Source organism: Stigmatopora argus, chromosome 5 (genome assembly GCF_051989625.1).
Source record: "Stigmatopora argus isolate UIUO_Sarg chromosome 5, RoL_Sarg_1.0, whole genome shotgun sequence".
Taxonomy (NCBI): domain Eukaryota; kingdom Metazoa; phylum Chordata; class Actinopteri; order Syngnathiformes; family Syngnathidae; genus Stigmatopora; species Stigmatopora argus.
This window is the reverse complement of record NC_135391.1, coordinates 10,557,957-10,580,946: the sequence shown is the minus strand read 5'-3', so window position 1 is coordinate 10,580,946 and position 22,990 is coordinate 10,557,957. Positions and strand designations below refer to the sequence as shown.

The 22,990-nt window shown below is 43.0% G+C and overlaps 3 protein-coding genes across 3 annotated transcripts; 2 read left to right on the top strand and 1 right to left on the bottom strand.

Moving 5' to 3' along the window:
* Window positions 1-71: 71 nt before the first annotated feature.
* Window positions 72-5,147, bottom strand: LOC144075049 (RNA-binding protein MEX3B-like). The gene is made up of 5 exons (XM_077601841.1): window positions 4,400-5,147; window positions 3,094-3,332; window positions 2,946-2,991; window positions 2,075-2,772; window positions 72-1,970 (listed from the first exon to the last, which is right to left on the bottom strand). The coding sequence occupies exons 1-5, from the start codon at window positions 4,983-4,985 to the stop codon at window positions 1,626-1,628; spliced, it is 1,914 nt and encodes a 637-aa protein (XP_077457967.1). The 5' UTR covers window positions 4,986-5,147; the 3' UTR covers window positions 72-1,625.
* Window positions 5,148-6,211: 1,064 nt separating this feature from the next.
* Window positions 6,212-8,848, top strand: tmed7 (transmembrane p24 trafficking protein 7). Its single transcript, XM_077601512.1, has 4 exons — window positions 6,212-6,343; window positions 6,610-6,801; window positions 7,456-7,701; window positions 7,819-8,848. Exons 2-4 carry the CDS (start codon window positions 6,640-6,642, stop codon window positions 8,053-8,055), a joined length of 645 nt encoding a protein of 214 aa, XP_077457638.1. The 5' UTR covers window positions 6,212-6,343; window positions 6,610-6,639; the 3' UTR covers window positions 8,056-8,848.
* A 683-nt stretch (window positions 8,849-9,531) lies between these two features.
* Window positions 9,532-18,602, top strand: fem1c (fem-1 homolog c). Its single transcript, XM_077601237.1, has 6 exons — window positions 9,532-10,931; window positions 15,618-15,787; window positions 15,871-16,059; window positions 16,567-17,078; window positions 17,205-17,381; window positions 17,462-18,602. Exons 1-6 carry the CDS (start codon window positions 10,388-10,390, stop codon window positions 17,724-17,726), a joined length of 1,857 nt encoding a protein of 618 aa, XP_077457363.1. The 5' UTR covers window positions 9,532-10,387; the 3' UTR covers window positions 17,727-18,602.
* The last annotated feature ends 4,388 nt before the right edge of the window (window positions 18,603-22,990 follow it).

Genomic DNA, 22,990 nt, shown 5'->3' with positions numbered 1-22,990 from the left:
CCACATTTAAACTCACTTTTAAATAATAAATCAAGTCATCAGTGATACATACAAAAGAGGCCTTCTCAATATGGCTTTAAAAAGAAACCGTCTTTATTAAGTAACTTTAATATCAGAAAAATAAAACTCTTAAAATTCTCTTTACAGCAAATATATATATATATATAATATCAGTGCTTTGGCCGCAATAACTTAAAAGGCCCATTTATAAAATATAATCTTGCTATTTTTCTTTTTAATCTCCGGTCTCCACCCTATTGAGAATTGAGATCTTATTATATGCCGTAAGACTTTCTCCCTACAAATACATAAAGTATTAAATTTAGCACACACAGAAAAAAATCAGCTACAGAGAAAACAAATGTCCATATCTTAAACACGCATTAGCAGGCAGCTTCGTTCTTCGGCAGTTTCTATTTTGAATTAAACGTAGGCATGCTTGTGCGCGGACATTCCGTATTTCAGTGGAGGCATTTCGACGAAAAACTAAACTACAAGCGGATAAAGCATTGCAAAGTCTTCATTTTGTGTTTATCGCCTGGGCAAGGGAGAAAAAAAAAATAGAAAAATGTAAATCTTATTGTAAACACTGGAATATACTTTATCGAGATATATAGATTATGAAATGTAACAAAATAAAAACATTCTGTATATCTCAGTCCTTAACAACAATAATATAATACAGTAAGTTGAGGGTTGATCGTGTATATTGCATTCAACCTCACCGAAGAAACAAAGACATAAAAAAAGGACGGACTATAGATAAGAAGGGGAAAACCTGGCGCCTTTTTTTTTGCACGACTAATGCAAAAAAAAAAAGCAAGTCTCTAAGAAATCAAATAAAATCTACACGAAAAACTGAATCTTAGTGATGTAGTGTCTAAGTTCCAGGTGACCCAACAGCAGTCCGTTAATTCAAAGACATGAGATGATTTTTATAGTCGGGGTTTGAGGAATGGACCAAAAGGTGAGCCGCTAACTGGGTTTGTACCATCAAAACGTTCTTTCCTCCAACTCAAGTGGACTCTTGCATAGGGCCGGTAGCAATACGAGGAAATCAAAGTCCTATATTAGTTGTTTTTTGTTAAGAACATTCAAGGGGCTGTTCCGAAATTTACAGCAGTTTTCGTTAAAGGAATGTTAGCACAAAGGACCTGTTGCCTGCTCCAAAAAATAAAAACAAACAAAAAAACAATTGCATGGTTAAGACAAAACGCCGATGTGTACATTACATCAGTCAAAAAAAAGGCCACGTTTTTGTAGTTTAAACAGCGAACTGTTTTTGTTTTTCAAAATTCAATCTCAGGCACGAGTTTGATTCGTAAGCGATTTGGATCCTGGCGTATGTAGTGGCCCGACAGTGAGCTGGGGAATCAAAACATTAGCACCGCTATGGTGTCGTCCTGTGGAGTGTTAAGAAAAAAAGGCGGGTTTTCATGCCGCTTTGGTATGTAATGCATGAATGTATAATACCACTGGCTAATACGATCGGGGCCCTTTGTAAACATCAGCACCGGCGCCCCTACCGGCTGATGGCGCTCGCGAGAGACGGCTGCGAATTCCAACAGATACGGCGGCTAAAACATTTTCCGGTTGCTACATTTAAGGATTTGGACGTCCGCCGGTTAGACATTGCGCAGTCGGAGGGCCCGGGTCACGGGCGACAGGCACACGGGGCAGGCGGCGTCGGGGCCCCGGCAAATCTGGGCGGCACACTCCAGACAGAAGAGGTTGTGGCCGCAGGGCACCAGGGCGGCCACGGCCCGGCCGTCGGCGCAACGGATGCACGAGAGGGAGGCCTCGGGCGGCGATGACGACGAGCTGTCGCCGGAGGAAGAGAATGGCGAGCAGTAAGATGGTGGGCGGTGGGCGCCGAAAGGGATGAGATGCGTTTGCGGCGCCTGGGGGTGCTCCAGGGCGTCCACCCCGGTGAAGGTCGGCGAGAGGCGGGGCGTCCCGGGCTGACTCGTCTGCAATCACAAACAGAAAAATTGTAAAATCGAAATGTCTCAAGAAAAACAAAATGGCTGATTTTTGTTTTCCAGAATTAAAGCTGATAATGAAAATCACCTACCTGAACAGGATGTGCATCCAAGGCCTGAAGACTTTGGTGGTCCACAAAGGGGCTCCAGATATGCGGCGGTGTACCGGAGTGGGACAGTCGGCTTGTGGAGATGGTCAGAGGTTCGAATCCTGCTGAGGAGTTCCAGCCTGCTGGCACAACAGTCTCCTCAGAGCCTGCGGGGGGCAGGCCGTCACCAAACCAGAAGCTTGTGGCGACCGGGTTGTCGTGAGTGTTGTTGTTGTTGTTAGAATTGGCGTTGAATGAGCAAATAGGGCTGAAGTCAGCCATGCGATTGGTGCTGCCTCCGCCGTAGAAGGAGTCGTTCGAGCTAGAGCCACTGCCCAGCGAGCTGGAGCTGTCGTTGCGGTAGGAGGAAGACATGCGAATTCCGCCGCCGCCCGCGTTGGTTCGCCGCGCGGCGTCCGGATTGGCCGGAAGGAGGCCTCCCGCACGGAGCCACCCGGCTTCGCCGACGTTGTCGAAGCTGACGTCTGTGCCATTAAACTGGAAGTCGTTGTCGTCGCTGCCGGCCACTTTGGCGCCACCGCCGCAGGCGCCCGTGCGCATTGCAATGTGCGCCTCGATCTCCTCGCGGGCGTGGTCCACGTTCTCGGGCATGCCGGTCACCTCAAAAACTGGCTCTTTATCACGACTCGGTGTCACGATGTAGGTGTGTGTCTGCTGCTGGATTCGCTTAATGGTCGCCCCTTAAACAAAAAACAACAACAAAAGCTCACTTAAATAGAGTAGAGTGGTTTCAGGAGGGCAAACCTGACCTCAACTCATATTGGGCAACTGTTAATACAAGCACTACCCTACTTTTATTTTAGTTCGTATTTTTTTAAGGGAGATCCTTTGTAACATAGAAGAACATACGTACCTTTCGGACCCACGACCAACCCTACAACGCAATATGGCACCCGCACCTGCACAGGGAGGGGAAACAAGTCAATAGATAGCATTTTATAAAAGCCAAACCTCATCAAATAATTCTGAAATGAGAGAATTCAAGAGTTACACACTATTACCTGAATTGTGGTTTGTCCAGGCAGTGCAGGAATCCCTGGCCCAGAAGCGACCGCCAGAGAGCCCGCTTTGCTCCGGGTGGCCCGGATGAGGGAGAAGTGCTCAGCTGCCGACAGGATCTCCCGCTTGGCCACACACACATCCTCCTTGCGTCCCGTCACAACAAAAATTGGCTTCTCGCCCCTCACAGGCGTCTTGATGTAGGTGTTGGTCTTGGCTCGGAGCGCTTTAATCTTACAGCCTGTGTGTAAGAAACACAAAATGGTATTTGTTAATGGAAAGCAAAAATCACTATATATTTATAAAAAGGAAAAAAAAAGAGATAAAATGGCGTATAGTACACTTTTTTCAACACAAAAATTTAATTGATTCATTCATTTTCAGTACAGCAAAGGCTGCAGGTGCTGGAGCCTCTCAGCAAAACTATCAGCAGTAGGAAGGGGGACCCTGAATTGGTTAGTAGCCAATCATAGGGCACAATTAGGGACAATTTATAGTGCGTTCTGCCCGCCTAAAATGAATATTTTTGGGATGTGGGAGGAAAACCAAAGTACCCAGAGAGAACCCATGCAGCCACTGGGAAATTATGTAAACTCCACAAAGAGAGGACGGACCTGGAATCGAAACCTCAACCCCAGAACTGTGAGGCCAGCGCGCTAACCACCACCAGGTTAATTTTGTTTAACATAGTTTACAATACATTTGTATTTTACTTGTTCACTGGGGGGCTGTCAGTGGATGATCATGAATACCAATAACTGCCATGTGCGTCCAACCTTTTCCTAGTCAAATGGATAGGATGTCTAGTGCTATTAAAGCTAACCTTTTATAACTTTCAATTGAAGAAATTCGTTCATGTAATTTTCAATACCAGTTGAGCAGTGAGGAGAAAAACGGCTCACGTGATCGTTTGTGTCCTTCGTGGAAAAAGTCAAAACTTAAAAAAAAAAAAGCTTTCATTTGAGGCTCTTTCAAGTCGAGTGGCGCTGGGCTGACCCACTTTGTGGCGAAGCTAGGCTAGCCGCACTCGAGCTAATGCTTCACGTCAAAAATGAGCTGAAAACTACAGGTCATGTTCAACCAATACGCCCAAAACAAACTCCAGCATCAGAAACTAATCCAACAAAACGGGGAAAATACCTTAAACTCAAATAAAGGCGTATAAAAACGGTTTCGTAAGATGGTCTATGCCACAACAAAAGGGCAGGCTTAAAGTTAGCTCACTCGACCTGCAGCAACACGGTCCAACATAAGCAACATTTCGCACATGGTTGTGTTTTAAAGGACAACTTTTCCAGAAAGTCTCACCCTGTCGGCCCACGATCTCCGCAACATGCTCAGAACTCGGCACCTCCACGCATTCGGTGGTGTTGACACTTTTGCGGCGAGCCAGCATCAACGCCTCGGCCTCGTAGCAGCCTGCGCCGCCGCCGGGTTCTCCGCAGTATAAACCGGCGTCTTCCACCCGCTCTTCTCCGTTGTAAAGTAACACCGTTTCCACTTGATCCAGGGCGGACGGCATCACAGAACCGCCTGGCCCCGAAGGATGCACGTATTGATGGGCCTGCGGTAGCAACGGGCTACCCGACGTGGTCGGAGCTTGTAAGTCCTCGTCCTCGGGCGTGACTGTTCCTTCGTTTCCCGAAGTCGGTCGACGGTGCAGCGGCTTTAAGTCGAGGACCGTGCCGAGGATGTTATAACGGGGCGCCGGGATGAACTGCTTGTGGTGGTGGTGGTACAAGGCTGGGCATTCATCCGTATGCTCGACAGCTGCCTGGCTTTGAGAGGCGAGCGGCTCGTCTAGGCCCATACCGGTGAAAGCGTGCACAAGTGGCGGCGGCGGGACCTCCGATTCTCCCTCCTCGGCCTCCAGCAAAGATGTACTACTCGGCATGATTTAGCTATATGTTGAAGATATGAATTCGAAGGGGAAGGGTGACAAGTGAGGAATATGAAAATAGCAAGCGACCGGCGCCCGGTGGTTGAAATTTTGGGTCTGTGATGTGTGGCTTTTGTTTTGTCTCGCCAGTTCCTCCCAGCGCGGTAATCTCGCTCGGTTTAGCTCTCGCGAGAGTTGAATTATATGGGTCAAACGAGGCGTGTCACCAGGTTCTCCAGACACTTGAATTTGTGTTTTATATACGTTTATACAATGGATTTGATGAAATTGAATGATTTTGGTCAAAACTGAAAGATGGATTAAAGGAAAACAACATCAATTTTGGTTGAAAATAGATTTGGGAGAAAAATAAAACCAAGATGAAGTTAAAATTTAATATAATTATTTGGGTAAAACAGAGTTGGGGGAAGTTCAGAAGCATTCATTCAGTGGGAATATAATGATTTTGGTTTGCCAGATATGAAAAAAAGTACTTAAGGATAGATGAAGTTGAAATGGGTTGAAAACAAAAAAAATGGTAAAAGAATTGAACGATTATTTAAGAAAATATACATGTTTGAAAATTAAAAGGTGAAAGAAAGAAATGGATTAAGAATAAATTTATTCATTATGATGGAAAAATGGCTAGATGGAAGTGTGGTTTGTGCATCGACCTGAAGTTCTGGGCTCGAGGGTACAATGCCCAGTGGGTTCCGACCTTCCTGTGTGGAGTGTTCTGTTCATGTTCTCCCTAGCCTTATGTGGATTTTATTTGGGTACTCGAGTTTCTCCCATACATCCCTAAATGCATGCATGGTAGGTTGGTTGAACACTCTAAATTTCCCCTATCTGAGAACGTTTGTTTGTCTCATTGTGCCTTGTGATTGGCTGGTCAACAGTTAAGGATTTCCCCTGCCTGGTACCCATAGTTTGCTTGGATAAGCTCCCGCACCCCCCGTGAGCCTTTGAAAAAAAAATGAATTACTAAATGAAAGGTGAACAATAACAATTCTAGTTAGTCAGATTTAGGGTGAAAGTAGAGGATTAAGATGACCAATACCTATATAATTTGTATGTAATCTTTACAATTATTAGGGCCCAAAGAAGAGGAATTTGTGGTTTCAAATTAGCATTTTGACACAGTACGGTAACACGTCGATTTCATAAACAAATAATTCACATCAACTACGGACCGCGATATGCTTGACGAAAATTGTCAAATGACAAAAATTTACGTAGACCTTTAGTTACCCTTTTACGACCAATGGGAGAGGGGCACAGGCTGGGCTTTTACCAAATGACAGCCAATGGGCATTTCCTGCTTGTAATAACGTTGCCTAGAATTAGTCGCATCCGGGTGAGGCACTCTTGAGGTGAGCCGATATTATTGACAGTAACCAAGTGTTGAAAAATAAATATATTATTTTACGTTAGCGTTTCTTAAATGATAAATGCTTAATGTATGCGCCGTTGTTAGTCTTACGAGTGGCGCTTTCCTTTTTTGTGGCACTTGGGCTAGACAGCCTGTCGGTTAGCATTGAGCTAACTCGCCGCTCATGATAAATTCCGGGTTCGCTCACCCTATCAACATTTTGGCTAAGTTCTTTCCTCAACGTCACGTCTGCTCTCTTCCTCACAGGTTCCTCGTCTTTCTTGATTTTGAAAGACAATGTACGGCTCTTTGCGAGTGGTATTGCAGGTGCTTTGGGCCCAGCTCCTTCTGTGCGGCTTGGCGCTTGGCTCCGAGCTTACGTTCGAGCTTCCTGACAATGCCAAGCAATGCTTCTACGAAGAAATCACTACCCAAACCAAGTGTACTCTGGAATTCCAGGTGTGTAGACTTCGTTTAAGGCAAATATACAGCACCGAGCGTTACTAGTCCTCGGTTTAAGACGATTTCTGCTGTTAAAGTCAACGTGTTCCCCCACCTAATACATCGCATCTAACTTCCAAAATTGGACTAACCTGCTGTTCAAAGCGCTCCGAAATAAATGCTTAATCACCAAGGATAGGTAATACAAAGTGATGCAGAAACGTGATTGAATCAATTTTAAACAGGTTCTTCCAGAATGTGTCTGAGATGGAAGGTGTGCTTTATATATTTAATTTTTAGGTCACGTGCAACAATTAAGGTCACACCCACTTTGTTGTTTTTAATTTGAGAAAAAAATATTAAATCACTTGTCAAAGTGGTTGCTCAGTTATTTTTATTGTGTCGAAAAAAAATCTAAATATAGACATAAGTCTTTTCAATGTTAGTAACTTAGGATGTCCCCAATACTGTTTTTTTAATGTTTTTATTTTTACGTCCGATTTGACCTACGTTTTTTTTTCTAGATAAGTTTTGCTGATACTGGCCCAATGGCAGAAATGTTCATTCAGGGGAAATAATCTAACCATTAAATGACAAATGTTATTAAAGTGAGCCCCGTTGGTACCTTTTCAAGAAACACAAAAAAAATATGCAAATGTCCCTTTTTGACAGGTGGTGACAGGGGGACATTACGATGTAGACTGCCGCCTGGAAGATCCAGATGGCACAACACTCTACAAGGAGATGAAAAAACAATATGATAGCTTCACGTTCACCGCAGCCAAGGATGGCACGTACAAGTTCTGCTTCAGCAACGAGTTCTCCACTTTCACGCACAAGACTGTCTACTTTGACTTCCAAGTTGGGGAGGATCCACCACTCTTCCCCAATGAGAACAGGGCCACTGCTCTCACCCACGTGAGTTCATAACCACTCATCAATTTTCTACTGTACCTGTTCTTCTAAGGGTTTGAGATGTACCCTATCCCAAGTGTCTTGAATCCAATTTCAAAATATCCTAATTGGATTTTACAGCTCGAGTCAGCCTGCGTTACAATCCACGAGGCCCTCAAGTCAGTCATCGACTACCAGACGCACTTCCGCTTACGTGAGGCGCAAGGACGCAGCCGCGCCGAGGACCTGAACACACGCGTGGCCTTCTGGTCCATCGGTGAGGCTCTGGTCCTGCTGGTGGTCAGCATCAGCCAGGTGGTTCTACTCCGAAGCTTCTTCTCCGATAAGAAGACGACCACCACCCGTGTTGGATCATAACGCACACACACACACACACACATGACTTATTTTCAAAGAGCGGATTAGAACAGCAGAAAGATTTGGATCATATTTTGTTCAGCTGCTGTTTAAACTCAACTCTCTGCAAATGAGTCCTTTACATGGATTTGATTGGTGGTAAAGCAAATGATTGTGCTTTTAAGAAATCTACTGAACACAGGTGGCAAAAGCGAGCCCCTTCAGTATTTGTAATCCTCTGTTTTTTGTGTTCTTTTTTTAATGTTGTCTTTTGGATTTGTTTGCCATTTTCACTCGGACTGCCTAGGAGTTTATTAAATAAAGGTAACACAGGATTGAGGTAAATTTAGCAGCATGAGAGCATGAGTGTTTGACCCAAAAATGCTCTCAATCAAAAGTGACCACCTGTAAATATTTGTTCAACAAAAGGAAGAAGGCACATTATATGTCCTGAGGTTTACAACTTAGTTAGATGTTATTTCAGCATTTTTGTGACAATCTATATATTTCAGTATGTTACAGGTTAAGTGGCTTCTTGGCTATCCTGGTTGGCTTACAATTATTCCCAAACCAAAATGTTTTCCCAACCTCCTTCATATTCATGTTTTAAACCTCATAATTATGCCTAGAGTTAGTCCTCTGTATTATAACGTGGCCCTTTAAAATTAATCTTTCAATATAAGTGTAGAACCTTACTTTTTATGTCAGTGTTACAACACTGTGCACTGAGGTTTTTTTTTAAACAATTCCAAGGACACTCAATGAATGGGTTAAGTTATTGGAGTGACTGAATAAACTCATCATTCAAAATATACTTAGTGTGAATGTAGTTTATTAAATAATTATGAAATGTATGCTATATTTATTATATATTTTTTCTGTGCAACCAAATAGCATTGGTGGCAATATTGCGAAACAAATGTGAATCAGACTTCAGTATTGAGGGGCTTTATGACATGTATGGGGGGACCTAATTATTACCAATATTGAATAAGTCTACAGTATATGACAAATGAAAAAATCAAATTTTTAAAATATTTATTTCAACATGTTCGCTTGCGATTGTTGACCTGAGAAAAACTGTTTAACTGTCTCACTCTAGTGTTAAAGCTAAGAAATGCAACAATGCTGGCTAAACGCAAGGTTTTTCTGCATGCCATATTCAAAGATATTAACATAATTTCAAGAAAAAAATGGTTATTTAATGGTTAACACCGCCTATCAATTTGAAAAAGAATTTTCTCTACAGTAATTCCCTGGCTATGCTTCGTTTGTCCTGCAGAGGGCAGCGCGAGATCCGTCTACAGAACCCGGTGTTTTCAAATCCACCCCGATTAGTTTGATTTTTGGGACGGAGCATCTGATAAAATATGGATAGTTGAAAATTTAAACATTTAATCAACTTATTACGCACTCAAAAGAATGGCACGATACCCGTCCCCATCGAAGAGATATTAGGAACTATTCGAGGTTCCGTAGACAGGAAGTAAAAGCGCACAATGGGTCCTTATGGGAGTGTCGCAACTCTCGTTCTAAAAAAGCTTTGAGTTCGGTCCCATTGGAAGCACGGAACGCCAATCAAACGACGGAGTAGAGAAAAGGGGGAGCACCGTTCTCTGTTCTGCGATTCGACATAAGCAAAAGTCGTGATCATCTGGCGAGGACGTGGGAGGACTGCCACCTTCCCCTGTTTACCTCACCGACGTCAACACCCGCTTATTTTCGGGGCTGAGATCTTTGTCCGGCTCTACGTCTATCACTCGTGACTGATTTACTTATTGGCCAACTCGTTTTTCTTTCGCCGAGTGAAAGGGTAGCGAACGACGTCGAGAGAGTGTTCCGGAGAAGGTTACGATAAAGCGCTTGTTGTTATTGTGGTCGGCGTTGGAGGTGGATTTCCCCTTTCCTCCCTCCTCGGCCCTCGGGGGAATACCACACTCGGCATCACATGAGTAATGCATCGGGAAGAAGCTCGAACGGAGGCCGTGCTTCTGGCTGCTGGAAACATTTCTCGCGGTGAGTTTTTTAAGAGAGAGACCAGAAAGGGGAGCCGGAGACAGGCAAGGCTAGGCTAAGGCCAAGCTAGTTGGGCTAGCTGGCTAGTTTGAGGAAGTTGGGCTTGCCGGGACAAAGAGTTAAAAATAAACCATTCGGTATCGAAGTATGAGTCGGGTGATGGAGCGGCGTTCGGTTTATTAAGCGAACAACTGAGATCCAGCTGCTTCATCGAGTCAAGCTGTGAACAAAAGGCTCCACTTCCTTCCACCTGCTTCCAAGCACACAACTCTGACGGGGATCCCCGGGGATCCCCCCTTCCCCTTCGCCACTGCTAACGAACCCCTTTAAGTCCAAGATGGATTTAAAGACGGCGGTGTTCAACGCGGCCAGAGACGGGAAGCTCCGCTTGCTCGAAAAGCTCCTGGAGAACAAAGATGTACGCGAGGTGACCAAGCTGATGGGCGAGAAGACGAACGGCGCCACGCCGCTGCTCATGGCTTCTCGCTACGGCCACCTGGACCTGGTGGAGTATCTTCTCGAGTGTTGCCGGGCGCCCGTCGAGGTCGGCGGCTCGGTCAACTTCGACGGGGAGACCATCGAGGGAGCCCCGCCGCTATGGGCCGCTTCGGCCGCCGGTCATTTGAAGGTGGTCCAGTCGCTGCTCGGACACGGCGCCTCCGTGAACAGCACGACGCTGACCAACTCCACGCCGCTCCGGGCGGCCTGTTTCGACGGTCACCTGGACATCGTCAAGTACCTCGTGGAGCACAAGGCCGATCTGGAGGTGGCCAACCGGCACGGGCATACGTGTCTTATGATCTCCTGCTACAAAGGACACAGGGAGATCGCTCAGTACCTGTTGGAGAGAGGCGCCGACGTCAACAGAAAGAGTGTTAAAGGTAAGGCGAAGTTGCTTAATTGCCTTTTTGTACCCAAAAGGAGAATCGAGCAAACCGAAGACTCCCTGCATTCTCATAATCGTAATCATGAATGAACTACGTTTCACGGGTCCTCCAGTTACTTGCCCCCAAATGTAAAACAAATTTAAAATGTAATCAACTCTCAAACAGTGACTTCAAAGTATAATAATTCTGTGATAATTCTTGAAAAGAAAATGCTTTTATCCACATCACTGAGGCCAAGTTGTAGAGAAAATAATTCAAACATTTATTAAACATTAAATAATTTTAGACACTTCAATGATTATCTCTATTATATTAGATTAATATGTGCACTATAAACACAAATTGTAAATATACATTTCAGGGCAAACAGGGTTCAGTAAAAACAATCAAAGAAAAGGGATTTTTTTGTGGGTTTGTAAACTTGCATGGTTTGTTTGGCACAATTTAAATAAACTTTTCCCTTATAAATAAATAATACCTCCCACACTTGCAGTAAATCTCACTGAACTTACTTCACACAGAACCCTCCAACCCCCCCTTTTTTAACATGCTTTACTTAGTTTTGGTAGTTTTTACAGTCTTTAATACAGTTGTCAACAGCTTAAAATGGTTATGAATTCTTCCATTCTTCTGGTACCTCAACCACTCTTTTGGGAAGATATACGATAGCTGTTAAGATATTTTACTGAAACGCTCTGCCAGCCACCAGCAGTATTTTAGGAATCTCCATTGTCAATACTCCATTCAGTTGGAACTGAACGTGGAGCAACCTGAAGGCCAAATGTGTCTGCGTTGTTTATTTGTTAGAGGCTATTGAGTATCTTTGGAAGGGACAAAGGGGTACAGTGTTGTTTTTAAGACCAGAAATCAGGGGTGTTGCACACCTCCGCCTCTGTTTGGAGATGCTTTTTAAACTATCAAGTAGATTGACTCGCTCACTCCCCTTTTCAATCATTTGCCTTGTCCATCCAGTTTGTATACATTTTTGCTGATGCTAAAACCACGCTGAGAAAATGCCTCCTGGCTCCAATAACGAGAAATCGACTGATATAGAGACCACCTGGTAGTGTGCTTGGAGGTGACTGTGTGTTACCTTATTTAGCAGCATGTTACCCCACCAGAACCACACAAATGATGCATTCTACTGTAAACATCACCCGTTTTTTTTCTTGACTGTTTCTTTTTCTTTAGGCTGGTGGTTGCGCTTAAGTCTCTCCCTGTTGACTTCACGTGACAGTTGTGGCGCAGATCGCAACACATTAGCTAATTGCTGTCGAGTAGACCCTTCACCAGGGGTAGGCCATAGGGGCCATGTCTGCTCTCCAAAACACTTTAATTCACTTCTGCGCCTTTTTGTGGTCATGCAGGTGTACCAATTTGGAACAACAATTGGAAAAGCAATTGCACAACTAGCCCAACCAAAATGAACAGTCATGGAAGAAAGAGTCTGGGTGTGTCTGAATAAGCTCCGTCTACGCAAATGAGAAACTGGCTATTAATTACTTTATTTAGAACAACACAGGTATCAAGCATAGATTTCTATTAGCAACTCACTTATGTTGGTACTGCTTTTACATTTTGTGAAAGACCAGGAACTATTGACAAACAATTACATGGTCATCATCAGCTAAGGGTGCCAAAATCCGGGAATGTTCAAAGTTGGATGCTTTCCATGGGATATTTTAGGACTCACATGGTTGACCAATTTAGGATGGGGTTGCAGAGCGGCCTACCCTCATGTGGCATGGATTATTTTTCTCCTAATTGTTCTACTGGTAGCGTTTCTCGGAAATTACTTCTCACTACTTTTCCTGTAGAAAGAGGGCATGTTGCAAGTGTAACTTTTTTCCACTGTAGATTCGCTGTGCCCGTGCCAGTGTTTTGTAGTCGCAAAGGAGAACATTTCAAAGAAGGACAAACATGAATTGGGCTTTATACAAATCCACAGTCAGTTATCCAAGTACAATTATGGAGAGTGGATTTATCCTGTGATCTGATTTGCTGCACATCATCGCAGGCACCCTATGGACATTGACAAAAAAATAATACCAATAGCAGTGGTTTTATCCTGTTATCTGATTGCTGTTCTTTGCGGTTTGTCGGTTCGCAAGGCATTCTGGTCCCCACGATCCGCAAAAAACAAGATATCACTCAATCACAAAATGCACGTTTTTGATAATTTTTTTTTTTTTTTTACATGGTGGGTACTTTTGCCCATAGTCAGTTATTAGCCCAAATGAACACAGTGCTGCTCATTAAAAAAAATACTGTACCTCATGGGGCCAAGCGCTTGTACTTTTATGATTCATATTGAAGATAAGATAAAGGGAAACGATAAATGCAGAAGCACATGTTGGTGATTCAGTATACTCTATCATATATTTGGACATGGACATTTGTGCCTATTCAATGTTTCATCATACTTGATGTGAATTACAACAATTGAAATTCAAAGACTTCCATTTTAGACTTTTTATAAAAGTGAATGTTACCAAAGAGGGATTACAATAGTTTATGTGAAATGATAGTCTTAGTGTGAAGGAGCAACAGATTATGTATTTTAATAGGAAATACAATGATTTCCAGACTGTAAAGCACTCCCGACTATAAGCATCATCTACCGAACTGTATTTTTCATATGTAAGACGCAATGGACTATATGCCACACACATCCACTTTAGTATTATGATATATTTACACCAAGAGCAGCTCATTAGCCTAGCCTCAAAGAGGAGGGGTCTGATTAGATTCTAAATCACATTGGCCTGCTACCATCGTTGGTAGTGTTATCCTGTAATTTGAGTTATGCGTGGTATGGCGTTCATTTATCATCACACTGTCAGGAATAAGTGCTCCCTCATTCCGAGGCAGCCTTTGTCTATCTTGAGATTGTTTTGGCCTCGTAAGCAGGGTTCACCGCACAGACATTGGTTTATTCGAGAACATCCCTAACTACTAAATCTCAAGCAGGCTTGTTGACATTAATCCTCAAATGCACTCTTTCAAAGTTGTTCTGTTAATAGCATTATTGTTGCAATCAATCCATTGGACACAAGTTACGTCACATAACCTTATATTCTCCCCCTTATTTTTATGCTGATTCATTGGAAAAATAAACTATCTCACACGCTTGTTGGTATTTGGGTCATATCCAAGAAGGACTTTTTGTATTTCTGGTTGAGTTCTTCAAAGAAAGTCATTGCAATCATGGTCCATTTGTAATTGTAATTGATTACCCCCTATTATTTCATATGGGAATGGAACTCCCAAATGAACCTTCTAAGCCAGGGGTCGGGAACCTTTTTGACGAAGAGAGCCACAAACAATTCATATTTTCCAATGTTATTCCTTGTGAGCCATACTACGAATTTAAAAGTCAAAATACATACATGTAAACGAGTGCCTTTTCATTTTTTTTTTGTAATTTCACCACTTTTAAAGTGGAAAAAAAATGAATATTTTTTAAAAGATTCTTATGCTGTTGCTAATCAATGAGGGTGCATTCCAGAAGTCTACTGCAAAAAAATGAAGATTAAAGCAATAAAGAAGAAGATTAAATCAGTTCTAAATGTAATAGCTCAGTTCTGTCACCAGCGATTTCCATATTTTAGGTCACAGGTTAGCGAAGAGCCAGATGCACCCATCAAAAGAGCCACATGTGGCTCCCGAGCCATAGGTTCCCTACCCCTGTTCTAAGCACTCCTTAAAAATATATATATATATATACATATAGAAAATGGTGTTTACTTGAGGTACATTGCCATGGTCTTTTGGATACTTTGTCCCTTGAGAATAGCTAAGTATGGGAACAGAAAGCTGGCAGAGAGTTCGATTGATACTGGTAAGATTTAAAAATGTAGTTTGCAGTAATTTAGAACTGCAATGGATCATACTGAGAGTAATTCCCCATCTCTCAGTTCTCTTCAAAGCGTGTATTATATAGAGGGTTAGCAAGAAGTAAAATTCATCAAAAATATGGACCTAGAATGTATAACAAATGTCTTGAAGAGATTAACATATACGGTAGTTAGTACTAATAGAGTGCAAATACCACGTGAACAAATTAGGGTCAATAAGTTGAGTGGAAAGAATATTAATTGTACAGTGCACTCAATAGTTCATGTTGTGACTTGCTCAGGATGCCCCACAGGCTTAAATTCCTGTCCTGCCAGGTTTTACCAGTTAACGCAACTTGGCTGCCATGCAACAACCATTATTCACTCTGTGAGGTGAACACAAAGTCTAAGAAATCCCTGTCCAGCTGCAGTCAAATATGCTTATTGTGACATGACCTGGTAGCCTGAGAATTTCCCTCAATGACATGTCTTGTATACATGAAGTATCTTGTTTCAAACAAAGTATTAAACTATTCAATATAGAAATAGTCAGTTTACTCTATAACAAAGTGCTGTGGCTCTATCTTAGATTTAAACACAATTTATACAATGTGACAATCTGTACTCACATATTAGTGAAGGGAAATCATTCTTAACCCCAAATTTAGAAAACATCACAAGGTCACAGCAGTTGGCTGTCTTGGTTATGAATCTTTGAGCTTAGTTTTTCCCCAAATATTTTGTGAGCTTTTTGGTAAGGCGACAACTGCTGTGGTTCTTAAAAGAAAACCATTACCCTTTATTATGCCGGACTAATGTTTTTAATTTTGGGGGCTTCTCTTAGGCAACACGGCGCTCCACGACTGCGCCGAATCAGGTAGCCTAGAGATCATGCGGATGTTGTTGCAGTACCGGGCAGCCATGGAGCAGGACGGCTATGGCATGACGCCGCTCCTATCTGCTAGTGTCACGGGTCACACCAACATTGTCGACTACCTGACAGCACACCACCAGGTGAGGCTCGCCTACCAGGACAGGGCTCCTCGGCTCTTATATCTTATCCAAAGGTTGAAATTTGAACGTTCTGTCTCTCTTAGACGAGCCATAAGGAGCGCATCGACGCCCTGGAGCTGCTGGGGGCCACATTCGTGGACAAAAAGAGAGACCTGTTGGGAGCCTTGAAATACTGGAAGAAAGCAATGGACTTGAGATATATGGACAGCAATAGCGTGGTCCATAAACCCGAACCCAATCAGCTGATCATGGCCTACGACTATGCCCGGGAGGTGAGTCTTTTAAAAGAAGCAGTTGTGGTTAAGTTGGTGTGTATCACTGTTATTAGTGTTATGTAGGATTGATTTTATGGTGTGTCATTAAACTCCTGCCACAAGCAACTGAAAACTCAAAATTTCCCATCCATCATTTATAGTGTACTGCAGTTGGGCAAGTCAGGATATTGACATTGAAAAAATAATGACATTGTAGTTTTCTAGTGCTGCCCTGGCTACTACCGTCACGTGGAAACAAGAGAATCGAAAGCCTAAGGATAGTATGCTAGAAGAGCGAGTTTTCCGAGTGTGCTCAATGCCACATTCTGTCCCAATTTTTTTTTAAATGGCACTAAACAAACATTTTCAAGTTACGATAAAACTTCTGGAACAAATTCATTTGGCAAGTAGTGGAACCACTGTGTTTAGTAATTGCTGGAGTTGAATCTACTAGACTGGTACCACTAACAATATCCTCAAAACATCTCCCATATATAAGGAATAAGCCCAGTGTCCATTTCCCAGGTTACAAATGGGGAGGAACTGGACGGGCTCATATCAGACCCCGACGAGATGCGCATGCAGGCCTTGCTCATCCGTGAGCGAATCCTGGGCCCGCAGCACCCGGACACGTCCTACTACATCCGCTACCGCGGTGCCGTCTACGCCGACTCGGGGAATTTCGAGCGGTGCATCAACCTTTGGAAGTACGCTCTGGACATGCAGCAGAGCAACCTGGACCCCCTCAGCCCCATGACTGCGTCCAGCCTGCTGTCGTTCGCCGAGCTCTTCTCATTCATGCTGCAAGACCGTGCCAAAGGCCTGCTGGGCACGTCTGTCTCCTTCGAGGACCTCATGGGTATCCTCTCCAAAAGTGTGCTGGAGATTGAGCGGGCTGTTCGCCAAAGGCGCTCACTGCCACCGGATCCCGCCCAGCTCAGCAAAGCGCTATCCATCATCCTGCACCTTGTCTGTCTTCTGGAGAAGGTGCCCTGCACCATGGAGCAGGACCACTTCAAGAAAGAGACCATCTATAGGTACAGTGGAAGCTCTATAATTCAACAAAACTTTTTTTTACCCTATAAACACCTATGTACAAACGAGGTGTTTCAAAATTGCTCCAAATCTAAATTGAGGTGTATATTTTTGTCTCTCGTGAGCAGGTTCCTTAAGATGCAGCCGCGTGGCAAAAACGGCTTCAGCCCGCTCCACCTGGCCGCCGACCGCAACACTACCTGCGTGGGCCGCTACCCCGTCTGCAAATTCCCCTCGCTCACCGTCACCGCCATTCTGATGGAGTGCGGCGCCGACGTCAACAGTCGAGATGACGACGATAACAGGTCTGTCCCAAGTGTTTATTTGTGTGATTTTCTTAGCACCGTGTGTGATGCCTTTGTTTTGTTTTTCTCCCGCCGGCCAGCCCGCTCCACATAGCCGCGTCCAACGGCCACTCCGACATCATGAACCTGCTGGTGTCGGGCGGCTCTCACTTCGACAGCACAAATGCCTTCCGGCAGACGGCCTGCGAGCTCCTGGACGAAAAAGAGCTGGCTCGGAATGTCGTGCAACCCATTAATCACACCACGCTGCAGTGCCTGGCCGCCCGGGTCATCGTCAAGCACAGCCTCCGCTATCAGGGGAACATCCCAGAAAAACTGGAGGCCTTCGTGCAGCTCCACAGATAATAATTGGAAATAGATGTTTTTTCATTTTATTTACAAAGTTGCCGTTTGAATACAAAGTGAATGGAACAAACAGGATTGGATCAATAACATGGATTAATACCTTTTTTTTTGCGTCAGGGAAAAAAAAACTTTTTGGCATTTTCACCTGAATGGTATTTATTAACACAGATTTGAACTTAAGAGATTTTAAATTTGCTGGGACTTCAGGTCTTTTTGTTTTTCTTCCTTTCATCAACATGGTTGCCAACAGCATTCACCATCACGGCTTTTTCCCCCCACCAATATTACAAAGCTGGTGTGGATTCTACACAAGTCATTAAAAAAATGAATAGAAAAGCTTTATATTAACAAAGCTTGGCTGACAAGGAGGGGTCTGCTAACACCATAAGTGCTTTATTATCCTCCTACTATGCACAGGCTAGGCTGTTGGAAAGAGACTGTTTTTCATTCACTTGTCTGTGCAATATCCCTCATATGTGTTTACCTCATCGCTGCCGTCAGGACTTCCAATTTTTTTCTGATCACAAAATGGCCACCTTCGGATGACAGCGTTCCAGGATGGGCCCCTGCGTTTTTCAATTCCCAACAATAGCCTTGGGAGTGATCACGTTTGCACATTGTCGCTTTTTTATAAATATATAATTTTGTTGTTTTTGGAGAGCAGAGAGAAAAAAAGGGCTTTTTCATCATTTGTAAGATTTTGCAATGCATTCATTATTTCCCTAGTTTTCTTACAGAAAGACTTTCAAATTGGAAAAAAAAAAGTACAACTCCCGGGAGCAACTTGGTCTGTATCAGCACTTTATTGACAGCAGAGATTAAGACTCAATTCACATTTTAACAAATCCGTTTGACAATAAATCCATGTTGCACTTGTTTATGCTTCTGTGCTGCGGTTATTGTGTTCACCCTTTTTCTTCAATTATTTGTCTTGGCCAGTTTTTGAATTTGTACACCGTTAATTGAAATATAATACCTACATTAGGTAAATTGGGCAAAAGAAGATTTTGTCATAACTTCCGATGGCAATATGCTATGATGTTGTTTAAGTGTGCATATACGTATCCAGAAAAAAATAATGGTAATCAAGTAAAACCTACAGGAAGGAATAAATTAAGACACCAAATGAACATAGATTGAGGGGAAAAAAATCTATAAATTTGTTTAAAACATCCCAAGACCATTTTAAATAAAAGCATAACATTTCAGTGACAGTGGTTCTTTGAATGAAATCCTAATGTGTGGAACACATTGTGTAAAACACCCTGCGTTTACTCTCCTCCCATACACTGACCTTTAACCTTTAAGGATCACATGGCTTACTCACTGTGTGTCGGTTTAGTTCCTAGAAGTGGCCAAAATAAAAACATACTGATGATTTATAGCTTGTTTGTGCGGCACGTTAGACTTACTCTTTGTCATAAGGGAGGCCTGGTGGCTAATGGCTGCCTATTTTCTGCACTAACTCTCCCCATAGCCGGTTTCAATATTACCTTTTCTTGACTACATTTTTACGTCACATGGCTGGTCTTGATCTGTTATATAAATAAACCTTGCAAGAGGTCACGTAGTTATGATTCATTCGCGGTCAGCTGTGAACTGAGTGACTCATCACAACACAAACGCGTTATCGCACGATAACGTAAATCCGCTTTGTTTTAGGCGCACATGGTCGAATCAAAACCTTTGCGGAATGTGCTGACGACAGGGCAAAGTCGAAAGGCCAATTTTCTGCCTCATGTAGTTGTTGCAGAAGGTCCTTTTTCCCTGGCTTACGTATGGCAACACATGCTGTGTACACTGTCAAAGCTGAAATAAAAAAGGCCCTTCCTCCCCCCCAAAAAACTAGACATGACTAAACCGGCGATGTCTCGGACGGCTGTTTGGTCCACAACAGAGTTCGATGGGTTGTATTTACACCAGCCCAATAGGTGATCACTATAGACTTTTTAGATTTGGTTCGGCCCAAACAGGGCAGGTATGAATGCACCTATGTGTGGAAACCTGGTCAAAGAATTTGACTTGCATCTTCCTTTTCTGGTCTTTTGCCACTAATCTGAGCTCAATCCACGTGTGTCATTGCACCTATATTTAGTCCAGAATAATGCCCAGTTCAGAACATGGCCTACTTTAAGCCTGCCACGTGTGGGTACCTGCTGGGACCCTCGAACCAGACGAATGCTATAAAGGAACACCTTAAAGGTACAGTCTTTATCATCTTCATTCCAGCGGAAAAAAATCTTGCAGAGCCATGGGTACATCATTCATTCATTCATTTTCAGAACCGCTTATCCTCAAAGGGTCGCAGGGGGTGCTGTAGCTTATCCCAGCTAACTACTGGCACCAGGCAGGTGACACCCTGAATCGGTGACCAGCCAATCGCAGGGCAAAAGGAGACAAACAACCATTCACACTCACTCTAGAGGGCAATTTAAATTGTTCAACCAGCCTACTCTGCATGTAGGAAGAAATCAGGGTACCCGAAGAAAACCCATGCAAGCCCGGGGAGAACATGCAAACTCCGCACAGTGAGGACCGCCCTGGGATCGAATGCTCAGCCATGGTATAATGATCAGGAACAGCAATTATTTTCATTTCTTTCATTAAGACCAATTAAATTTTATGAACATGTAATGCACATGTGTCAAAGTGGCGGACCAGGGGCCAAATCTGTCCCGCCGCATCATTTTGTGTGGCCCGGGAAATCATGAGTGCCGACTTTCTGTTTTAGGATCAAATTAAAATGAAGAGTATGGATGTATATTAAATTTCCTGATTTTCCCCCTTTTAAATCAATAATTTTACTTTTTTAATCATTTTTTTCTGGTATTAGTTCAAAAAGCATTTTGTAAAATCTAAACATATATTTAAAAAAAGCTAAAATAAACATTGTTTTAGATCTATAAAAAACTTAATATTCAGGGCTTTTAATCCATTTATTAAAAAAAATCTAAATATATCTAAAATGGTCCGGCCCACTTGAAATCAAGTTGACGTTAAAGCGGCCCACGAGCCAACCCGAGTCTGACACCATTGTAATGGATCCGCCATTACTAACAAACACAAAATAATGTGGATCGAGGATTTTTAAAAGGAGCCGCCGGAATGTGCACCTCAGAGCTTTCGGGGTGTCCCCTTTCACACGTTGAAGGAAAAAAAAAGTATAAATAGCTCAGCATAGACAAACAGATACCCCGATGAGCCCCACACTTTTATTTTCCCTTATGAAATCTGAAGAAACATATCAGCTAGTTGGACAAACTCTTGGGTGATATTTTGAGCGAGTGCAAAGTGTGCGTTTGTTGACTCTGCACACGTGTGGGGAATTGCAAAAGCACAGGCACATGCCAGCCTTCTCCAGGAATCTGCTCTCATCGGGTCAATTTACACAGAGATTTCTCATAATCTTGTAAAAATCTCTGGAAGCAAATGGTCAGAAGTCTATAAATTCCAAGTGTCAACATCATCTTTTCATTTTAAATGTTTTCTGCATTTTATTCACATCAGAACAGTTTTATTTGTCATTAGAAGTGGAACATCACATATTACATCGAGGCCATACAGGCTGAGCTGGCTGCCAGATCATTTTGGAGGGTACTCTGGGAGTGTGAAATAGAGGGCGAAATACCCATCATTGGGTGAGGGAAACCAACCTTCACCCTCACACCCCCTCCCTTCAAGGGAAAGGAAAAATAGGCTCAAATAAAAAGCCCCAAATAAAAAGCACATGGACACTAAGACACCATAAGTAAAACGCCGACACCATTTAGGGTGAGAGCAGGGTGCAAGGTTAGACAAGGGTGCGTCAGCGTTCAACTACGGCGCCCAAGAAAATTTATCAGTCCAGTGTGCATCTGTGTGTGTTTCAGAGCTGTCAAATACTACGAATCTTCCATAATTTACTACGCCAGTTTTTGCCAAACTACTAAATACGCTATGAGGAAAAAAAAATCAAGCAGTTTTTCCAGCAATTTACATGAAAAAATAAAATATTGAAAGTATCATCACCAAATGTTGTTTCCTATGACTGACTTCAACTTTTGCCTTCAACGCGACATCAGTTCAATCGTTTCGATCGTTGTAAATCGGCTCAAGTTGCATTCAGCCTTCTCAAATGTGTCGTCATTATCCCGAAAAGGGACATTTACCCAATCAGATGGGAGCACCTGCTGAATGTAAAATAGGAAGGACAGGATTGTCTCAGGATGGAGAAAGAGGATGCGGAGGGAAAAACGTGACACGTTACATAAGAGCTATATCACGGGGTATTAACATGCGGATCAATGAGATGTGATCCGATACCCGTCTCGAGCTTGGTCCATACTTGTCCCTACCAACCACGTCTGTATATGATGTATATTTTTAGACAGCACGAGGGAGTGATTGCATTTGTTTGTCAAGTCCTTTTGCTTTTTGAGTCAGCTGTCAAAACATAATGTTTATAAATAGTTAGAGAATTAGCTATATCAAAAATAAGCAGCGTAGGCTGGTTGAACATTTTAAATTGCCCCTAGTGTTAACATGGATGGTTTTTGTCTCCTTGTGCCCAGCAATTGTCAGGGTGTCCCCCGCCTAATGCCCGTAGTTTGCTAATAAATAAAAAAAATCCTCCATTTGAGTGGCTTCATTTTTGGCCAAAAAGGCCGAAGATATGTGGTACGTGGTACGATACCCAAGTGCAAAACTGAACAGGTAGTCATCCATATTGTTTGGAACCAACTTAACTTCTGCTATTATGGTCAATTCCAGAGTTCAGATATGAATAGACATTCAATTAAAATAAGAAATTTGATTGAAAATTGCCCATGCTAGGTGATAAATTTCAACATCATAACCGCCTGTGCTTCTGGCTGTGACTGCTCTTTATTTTTTTATTCTATATGCGCCCACATCTTCAGCTGTGACTCACAGCATTAAAACACTGCAATGAAAGTTCACCGTCCATGGCGATTAGATGGACAGGAAAAAGGAGGAATACCTGGTCGGAATTTTCAAAGGAGCGTAGGCAGATCCGATGAGTCACCTGTTCAGCTATGTGTCAGATTGTTCGGTGTGGGATGTGGGCATAAACTAAAAATTTTAGAATCAATGGCTAGACCGTAATATAGATACTAGGTACACCTATCAATGAGAATTTGACCATTAAATAAAGACTGCCCCCTGTTGATTTACAGTCACACAGTAGAAAATTTTACTAATTTTTGTTGCGGTGGTTTAATCTATTTTTTGCAACAAATTAGCTTCACTCTGGTTGTCATGGTTAC

What these genes read in the sequence shown, in the direction of transcription:
- LOC144075049 (XM_077601841.1), bottom strand. Translation starts at nt 4,985, where the DNA reads ATGCCGAGTAGTACATCTTTGCTGGAGGCCGAGGAGGGAGAATCGGAG. An exon ending in GGAGATCGTGGGCCGACAGG is followed by an intron (nt 3,333 to 4,399) that starts GTGAGACTTTCT and finishes TCTTACACACAG; the next exon opens with GCTGTAAGATTAAAGCGCTC. An exon ending in TGGATGCACATCCTGTTCAG is followed by an intron (nt 1,971 to 2,074) that starts GTAGGTGATTTT and finishes TTGTGATTGCAG; the next exon opens with ACGAGTCAGCCCGGGACGCC.
- tmed7 (XM_077601512.1), top strand. Translation starts at nt 6,640, where the DNA reads ATGTACGGCTCTTTGCGAGTGGTATTGCAGGTGCTTTGGGCCCAGCTC. An exon ending in AGTGTACTCTGGAATTCCAG is followed by an intron (nt 6,802 to 7,455) that starts GTGTGTAGACTT and finishes CCTTTTTGACAG; the next exon opens with GTGGTGACAGGGGGACATTA. An exon ending in GGGCCACTGCTCTCACCCAC is followed by an intron (nt 7,702 to 7,818) that starts GTGAGTTCATAA and finishes TGGATTTTACAG; the next exon opens with CTCGAGTCAGCCTGCGTTAC.
- fem1c (XM_077601237.1), top strand. Translation starts at nt 10,388, where the DNA reads ATGGATTTAAAGACGGCGGTGTTCAACGCGGCCAGAGACGGGAAGCTC. An exon ending in CCTACGACTATGCCCGGGAG is followed by an intron (nt 16,060 to 16,566) that starts GTGAGTCTTTTA and finishes TCCATTTCCCAG; the next exon opens with GTTACAAATGGGGAGGAACT. An exon ending in AAGAAAGAGACCATCTATAG is followed by an intron (nt 17,079 to 17,204) that starts GTACAGTGGAAG and finishes TCTCGTGAGCAG; the next exon opens with GTTCCTTAAGATGCAGCCGC.